The sequence below is a fragment of the Elephas maximus genome, chromosome 3, assembly GCF_024166365.1.
Source record: "Elephas maximus indicus isolate mEleMax1 chromosome 3, mEleMax1 primary haplotype, whole genome shotgun sequence".
Lineage (NCBI taxonomy): Eukaryota > Metazoa > Chordata > Mammalia > Proboscidea > Elephantidae > Elephas > Elephas maximus.
This window is the reverse complement of record NC_064821.1, coordinates 121,314,036-121,322,472: the sequence shown is the minus strand read 5'-3', so window position 1 is coordinate 121,322,472 and position 8,437 is coordinate 121,314,036. Positions and strand designations below refer to the sequence as shown.

At 33.7% G+C, this 8,437-nt stretch overlaps 1 protein-coding gene across 3 annotated transcripts; it reads right to left on the bottom strand.

Annotated features, from left to right (window-relative positions):
• Positions 1–1,496: 1,496 nt before the first annotated feature.
• Positions 1,497–8,437, bottom strand: FPGT (fucose-1-phosphate guanylyltransferase). Of its 3 annotated transcripts, none has more exons than XM_049879579.1 (4): positions 8,274–8,437; positions 6,249–6,416; positions 5,008–5,100; positions 1,498–3,164 (listed from the first exon to the last, which is right to left on the bottom strand). In XM_049879579.1, exons 1-4 carry the CDS (start codon positions 8,353–8,355, stop codon positions 1,708–1,710), a joined length of 1,800 nt encoding a protein of 599 aa, XP_049735536.1. In that variant the 5' UTR covers positions 8,356–8,437; the 3' UTR covers positions 1,498–1,707. The 3 variants fall into 3 exon arrangements, with proteins under 3 accessions (XP_049735537.1, XP_049735536.1, XP_049735538.1); XM_049879581.1 differs by having other exon boundaries at positions 2,181–2,347; XM_049879580.1 differs by lacking the exon at positions 5,008–5,100 and having other exon boundaries at positions 1,497–3,164.

Below are 8,437 nucleotides of genomic sequence, written 5' to 3'. Positions count from 1 at the left end.
TGCAGCCTTACCAATATATCTGGGGCACAGAAGGTGTCACTGGGTGGAAACACATAGCTATCAACAACTCTGAGTATTCAAAAGAGTTCAACTCTGAGTGTGCAGTTTCAGAAATGTCTTGACTATAGATTTCACTTCTTTGTTCCATTATATGTATATGCCATAATGATAATGACAAGGATCTATATCTAGATACATGTAAAAGAGATCTTCAATATACAATAAATATAAAAATTCCAAGTAACAAAGAAAGCATCACGGTGTATTTTATTGGTAGTTTCCTCTTTCTTAATGGTGAATCATATAATTGATGGCACTTTAAATTAGGTGAAGTACAGTACGGAACATTTAATTAAAGACAAACACATGACACTCCCTGAAAACTCTGCGAATTGGTAATAAATGTTAAACAACTACCATACATTTTTACTTTCTCTTTAAGAAAAACACAGAAAAATGGGGGGGGGGAACCCGCACATAAATAGTTGAGGGCCACAGACAAGTCACTTTAGGTTTACCAAACAATTACTTTCATATTGACAAGTTAATATGTAAATATTTACACATGCAATAAGAACTAGTTCTTATTTTAATTTACACATGTTAATTTAAAACACCAAACACTGACAAATCTTATCTCTAAATAATTATTAGACTTTGTTATGAAGACATTTTACATATGTGCTTTACCAAAGCAGGAACACGTAACTTGGGGGTCTAGCCAATTTTTATTTTCAGATGTTCATCAACTGTGCATTATGTAAGTCTTTCTGTTCTTCTGCCTCCCTCCTGTTTTTTTTTTAACTTCTAGCCAATTATTGCTCCTCAGCAACATTACCATAATGTGCACAAAAAATAAAGAATAAAAAGTAAAGTCAGTCCCTCTGGCAATTTAACAGTTCTGTTAAAGAGGTCAATAGGAGGGAATGAGAGTAATGGCCAAAATGAAGTTATATGATTATCAGTATATCTTGATTATTCCTATCATTTTCCCCACAGAAATAATTGTGTATATGTAAGCGTTTTCCTGTGAAATAGAATTTTAAATAAAATTTGTAAGATATATACATACATGTCCAAGTTCATAAGCATAAAATAACATATACATCCTTTTCATTTCATTTTGATAAGATGAATAGGTAAGAGATACAAAATTTAACATTAATTTCAAAACTGTTTGTATCTAGTTATCCACTTAAATAATCACAGTTTGTTAAGCACTGACTTAATCAGAACCTGTCAGCAATGCATTTGTTTCTGAAGACCCTATACCACGCCATTTTTATTAGTTCTTCTAAACAGGACTACATTTCTCATGAAAATTATCAGTAAACACTCAGAACTTTATTAAAATCAAAGGTCAAAAGAAAATGGAAAAACTCTAAAGGTACTTTTAGAAAATTATATTTAAACCTATTATGGTATTATATGAACCAAATAATGCTCCACAAAACCATTCGTTTTAAAAGGAAAAATTAATGACAAATATTCAAAAAAAAAAAAAAAAGCACACCTTTTTAATTTATTGTGTTGAAATATTAATTCTTCAAAAATGGCTTATCAATATTTTGGGGTTATTAGTGTTATGCTACAGTAATGGTGTTAAAATAAATTTCATGAGTTTACTTCAGTGAAACAAATAATAAAAAAAGACTACAGAAAGCTTCTATATTTGCTATCTTGCTCAATTAAAGGTAAAGTATATATTTAAGATGTCTCTAAATCTGACTGCTTTTTCTTTAAACTAATTTCTTGGAAAATTTGCTCCCTATAAGCTATCATGTCTTCTACATCTTTATAGCCAAGCATTTCTTCAATGGACAACAGCTGATAGCTATTCAGGTTGAATGCTGACTTGTTCTTTACAGCATTTAACATCTTTAAGGATGTTGTAACTGAATCACTCAAAGAACAACAGACTGGGAAAATGCGAGCAGTCCACAGACTTAAACTTGTCATGTTTCCAGAGAACAGTTTCTCTGTAACTTTAAGATTCCAAGAATCTAAGCATGACAGGAGAGATACTCCAAAGAACTGAAGTAACTTTATATCTGACAATGTTTTAACATTCTTCTTTAAGTTGTCTTGCACTCCAAATGCCATGGTTGAATGCTTTAAGTATCCATTCATCTTTAAACTTAAAGAGCACACAAAAGAATATGCAGGCAGGACAGCTTTTGTTATGATATAAGAACCACTAATAATGCAGTTTTCCCCAACTGAAACATCAGGCCCCAATCTGGAATACTCCACAACTGAGCCAGGTGCCACAGAACATCTTGAATCCAGTATACTCTGAATGACACAGGAAGTTTTACCAAAGCATTCTGGTACTGCTGGAACGATGCTAGAAGCTATGAACCGTAAGCCGAGCTCTGATTTCAAACTGCTATCTGATGTCAAATGAAACAAATACTCTTCAGTTGTTCCAATGTGATAAAACTTGGAATTATTAAGAACAACAACATTTAGTGATGTTCCTTTAAGAAGATGAAATATTCTCTGCCTCATATCTATCAACTCTGACTCTTCCTTAGTGACATTTGATGTGTTTCTGGTGTACTCCATGGTTGCTCCAGGTCCCAAAGCCTGCAGAAAATCTCCATATGCATCTATTTCACAGTTCAGTGTGCCTATTTTTTCATAAAAAGCAAGTAACTTTTTTGCTGATTTATGATCCATGTAAAATAGGCTATCTGTGTAGACATACTCAGTGTCCAATTTAAGAGAAGGAATATTATCCCCAGCAAAGTCCTGCTGAGAAAAATTTCTGGCTCTAAACACAGCATCACATTGGTGCATTATTTCTATACTGGGCTTATGAAGGAAACGATAGCAGCACCTGTACTCAAGGTCTTTACGTTCTGAGTGATCAAAAGGTTCTAAGACAAATACTCCATGAGTGGTACCTACAGTCAAACTAGATGGATGAGCTAAAGCAGTAAAGCCAGGCTTGTCAAATCTAATAAACCCAGATTCTCCAGGACTATAAAGTTCAATATCATCTGCACAGGTAACCAGAATCCCAGGATTCATATGTGAGGGAAAATCAATGTACATGGCTAGTTTTAATTCTAACATCTGATAAATTGGGTTACCAAGAGGTAAAGCCGTGAAAATTTTCCCCAGAGCACTTGCATTAGGAAGGCGCTGACTGTAGCCACCTATAAAATTAAACAAACAAAATAACCACTTAAAAATTTATTATTGTTTATAAAACTTAAAAAAACCCAGGGGCATAAGTTACAATTCAAAATATCTCAAAACATATATAATATGTACAATGTAACTCAGGAGAGAATAATAAATTCTGGACTATAAATTCAAAGTGCAATTTTACTGTAACCATTTGATATACAGTTTCAAAGATTCTAGAAAAGGAAACAATTGCAATGTACTGTAGAGCCTATGAATTGCTTCAAATCAAATGTATTAACTTGTAAAAAGGACCATGAGCTAAAATATGATCTAGTATTTACATTTTAAACAATAAGTTACAACCACATTTAAACTCCTACATTAAGGATCTACTTCATAGGAAAAAAAATTGTTACAAAAACTGATATATCATTCAAAAATATAATTATCTATTAAGTAGTAATTTCAAATACAGTATCTTTACTACAGACACTTAAAGGACATAAAAGTACATTTATTTAAAAGCATTTTAAATTTATGCTTGTTTCTGATTTAGACAACTTTTCTTCCTTTAAAATGAACCTAGTAACCTCTTTATTTTTGAAAAGTGTGTTCTCCTAAATACATTAGATATCTTACATTATCTTAATATAATTATACTGAGAAGCAACATGACATATGAGCCAGACAAAAATGAGTTAAAATCCTGGTTCACCAAGTTTTAGTTATTTATCTTTGGATAAGTTACTTATCCATTAAATCTCAATTGCCAAATCAGCAAATGCAGAATAATAGTTAATTTATCATGTTCTGTGAGATTAGTAATATATATAAAACACTTGGCACATACTATATTGTTCAACAAAGGAAAGCTAATATTCCAATTTTCCCTGTTGAAATACTAGTCAATAGTAAAGCTTAGCATTATAAGAATTACTATTTTAAACTGTAAATTTTCAGGTGTTCAATTTAAATTTTGCTAAATTGGTAATAATGCTTTTCTTGGAATAAAATTATACATTTAACTTTTTAGTTAGTCTTAAACCTGAAACTTAGACATTTTAGTTTGACATCATCTTTATAAAGAATTATTGCTCTGTAAAAATATGAACTGAAGAATTGGAAAGTGCCTTTGAAGCCATGCCAATGAGTGGTTCTAAAATATGTCCCTAGACTGGTGCCAGTCCATGACAAAATTTCCATGAGCCCCTAATAATATATAGAGAAAAAGAACAGAGGTTTTCATATAACTGAATTTTCCATACAACTAAATTTATTCAAATTTAAAGACTATCCTTTATTTTGAGAGTATGTTTTCCCCACTTTTTGTTTTAAAATGTCCTCTTCTGTGTGCATTTCCCCCCTTATGTACTTATCTGTCAACTCCACGTTTTGCCACCATCTTTTCATTTTTAAAACTTTACATTTTATTTTTAAAACTCTTTAAGGGTTGTACCTTTTGTCCACTAATAATAAGACAAAAAATGCAAGACAGCAACTTTTGGCAAAAGTCTTGTCATCACAGAGGTAAACCAGCCTCATCCCCACAACAAGAACACTCCCTCTAAAGCATTCTCAAGAAACGGTCATATTTTAATGGATTCCGTCTTAGGAAAATAAATTTTTTTTTATATACATACCAAAAACAACCTTCATTAAGTTGATGAAATATGTGATCTACAATTTTAAGGATATTTAAATTTTGTAAATAAAATTATGCTTCTTGAAATCTAAACATACCAAGAAAAGCAGGACGTATTTGTTTTTAAAGCAGAGCAGCTTAAAAGACTGAAGGAAAAAGAAAAGTCTCTAGAGTATTAATGGTGAAATACTCAAAAGAAAATGTAAATTACTAAAGAATAACTTTACCAGAGTGAATTAATAGGATGGTAAAGGAATTCCATTTATCTCCATACAGATTTTCCAAACACTGAAGAGCACAAAGTGTTGATCCTCCATTTCCTTAAAAATAAAGTTAAAAAGCACAATTTCATAGAAAGCTACTAAAATATCATAATTATCATTAGATTTAGGTTTTAGCACTTTAAGGACATGGCTTTTGACTACCATTAACCAGGCACAAAGACAGCAAAGGCATTAGCAAAAGAAACACATCTCGTTACAAATAAACAATAATGAAACCTAGAAATCAGCCCAAAGTAATAAATGATGAGCTAATATTCTCCTAAGAATAGTAAATGAAAAAAATAAATATAAATTACCAATCGGCAATACTAGAGACTGCATATATAAACATTCACAGGGAGTTACAAATCACAAAATCCATTTAAATAATTCTCCCATATGACAAAATCATGTATTCGTTAGATTTCTTTCCTATAAAGATTTTTAGGACCCACTTTCCTAAAAAACACCTTAAATGTTGACTATGACTAAGTTTGTACAAGTTCTTTATGTTCTAGTTTCTCATCTATACATGGGAATGATAAAAGTACTGAGCTCATAGTTGTGAGGATTAAAACAAGGTTGCATAATTAGAATAGTGCCAACTGGAAACACAGATTTGGTATCTTCTGTATCAAGGAGCTTCAGGTTTAAGTATCACATAGAAAATGACCATAAGGGAAAATATGTATTATATTTGTAATGAAGGTCAAAGGACAAGGCTGACCTAAACTGGGGTTTTTAAGTAAATATTCTATAATACTTAAGCCATTAGACTGTGCTTTTTTGCATTCTACTTTGTGGCCCCAGGGGCCAAGTATGTATTTTTCCTGATTTGCTCTCTTAATGTAAATTTCTTTAGAAACTTGAGGGTGAGGAGGGACCTTAAGAGCGCTACTCCTAAGGTCCAAAAGAATATTTATCATCTGAGTAGAGTAAATGTCACTAAAACTCATAAAATTCTCTTTTAAATAACACTCTGGAAGTTCTCACTATAGACCACAATGTGTATGAAGAGCTGTTATGCCTTTTTTTTTTTTTTCTAAAAAAAAGAGTCAATTTAATTTAAATTAAAATTTAAAGGTTATCAGTAGAGGCTGTGTATGGAAGGATATATAGTTTATTAAATGGAAACCAAAGAAAGACTTTTGTTCAATGATTGCTCTGCCAAAAACCTGTTACAAACTTTGTCATAAAATGCATACCAATTTTAGCTCCAACAGGATCAACAAAAACATGATATTGAACTCCAAGAGGTAACTCTCTTCTTTTCAGCTTTTCTGAGAGCTGTTGCTTATAAGCAAGTTCCTGTCGTTCGTCAGCAGCTGTTATTGCAACAATGTCCCAGAATTCTCCAGCTGCCACAGGTTTGCCTATTTGGAAAAAGAAATGACAAATGTTTTTAGAATTCTCTAGCTGTTACAAGTTGGCCTAATTGGAAAGAAGGGAAAAAAAAAATCGGTAACATTTATTATCATCTTCATGATGTATCTTCCACTTTTGAGAGCTGGGGAATAAGTATGATCCAGGAATCCCTGGGTGGCAAAAATGCCAAAGGTTGGCAGCTCTAACCCACCATAAATCGTCTCGGAAGACAGACCCGGTAATCTGCTTCCAAAGATCATAGTACTGAAAATCTTACAGAGCACTTCTACTCTGCACACATGGGGTTACGATGAATCAGAATCTACTCCAATGGCAACTAACAAGTATGATCAAAGGTCCCTGGGCGGTGAAAATGGTTTGAGCTCCATTGTTTACTGAGCTTGGCAGTTTGAATCTACCTGGCCATCTACTTCCTAAGATTAAAGCCTCTGAAAACCATATGGAGCACAGTTCTACTCTGATACCCATGGGGTTGCTATGAGTAGGAACTGACTCACTCAGCAGCAATGAGTTTTAAGCATGATCGAAATAGTTCTAATGAGGATTCCCTACAGTTTTACTCTTTCTATTTAGTTGACTTGCTCCTTTCATGGTCTAAAATCCCACTTAATAGAAATTCTTAAAGATGCTATATTTCTTGATTAAGTGAGGTCCTTTCGACTAATGCTTCAACTCTTAAAGAAGATGGGACAAAGAAATAAATGAATCTTCAGTTTCGAAAATCAGTTTTCATATATCAGGGCCATTTAATATTTGTTGACTTAGAAAGATTCAACAAAGGATCCATTCCTTCAATGCTGCTGTTTATAAATGTGGTTGCTTTCTTTTTTTCTTATCTTATGTTGAACCATGCAAGATTACAAAGGCTGTTACAATATGACATAAAATTCTGGATAACAGAAAAATCCCGATGAACTCATTAAAAGGCAGACTGTACTTTTGGTAGACAGTTGGATGCTCCTGTTTATTGATAAACTAGATGAATAAGAGTTTTTATTATTTAACAAACAGAACTTGCCAGCTAGAATCTAATAGTTTTGAACAATTTACTGCCTTCCGAGTAGTAGTGTCTGTAATTTTTTAACCATTGTATCAACAATATAACTAACTTTTATTAAATAATTGTACAGGGAATGGCAAGCAGTATAGTTTTTTTTTAAACTCTTCATATCAAATTTTGTCTTTTTTTTTTAATCTGTAATACTTCCATGGTTTCTTGATTTTTCCTTTATTTTTCCACTGGTAAGCATTTACATTACAGAACTGGTGAAAGAGCTGAGGGGCAAGGGAGGGAATAAATCAGATCTATTTTTTAAGGGTCTAAACACTATGCCTCAGAACTTTTAGATTTAAAATAACTTTTGCTAATGAGGTAACCAAATGCATAACCTGGATTTTCAGTTTCACTACGCAGGTTAAGTTCCTTTATTTCCCCCCTTCTTCCTGCTTCCTTATTTTATTTTGATACTACTAGGAATGGGGCCCTGGTGGTGCAGTGGTTAAGAACTCGGATGCTAAGCAAGAGGTCGGCAGTTGGAATCCACCAGCAGCTCCTTGGAAACTCTTACCGGAGAGCTCTACTCTGTTCTATAGAGTCACTACGAGTGGAATCCACTCCACGACGAGTTTGTTTATTATTAGCAATAAAGTTAGAAAAAGGAAATAGCAAATATAACGTAAATAAGGTACAGTGAGCATAAAAAGTCAAGAATATCCGCTACTCCTGGTCCACCGTCCTAGGCCCGCAGTTGAGAGGGCAGGAAGTGACAGTCCAGCAAATCTCCTGGAGCGTTAAGCACCCTCCCTCTCCATGCCCAGGAAAGTTCGAGTTCCTCCTTCGGTACCTCTCAGCTCTGAAAACTTCCGCAGCTTTCGCTGGGTGGATTCTCGCAGAGCTACGTCTGGAGGGGTCCTTGCGGCTGCCATAGCCCACTTCCACCGCTCCTGGCCGAAGACTTCCAGGGATTCCCCACCGCAGCACCGCACGCATGCGCTCTGGAGTGTAGCC

Bases quoted from the DNA above. Each gene is read 5' to 3' on its own strand.
- FPGT (XM_049879579.1), bottom strand. From the start codon at position 8,355: ATGGCAGCCGCAAGGACCCCTCCAGACGTAGCTCTGCGAGAATCCACC. The intron at 6,417-8,273 runs GTACCGAAGGAG...TTTTCCAAATAG, and splicing joins GAAGTTTTCAGAGCTGAGAG to GCAAACCTGTGGCAGCTGGA. The intron at 5,101-6,248 runs GTATGCATTTTA...TTTATTTTTAAG, and splicing joins TCCTGTTGGAGCTAAAATTG to GAAATGGAGGATCAACACTT.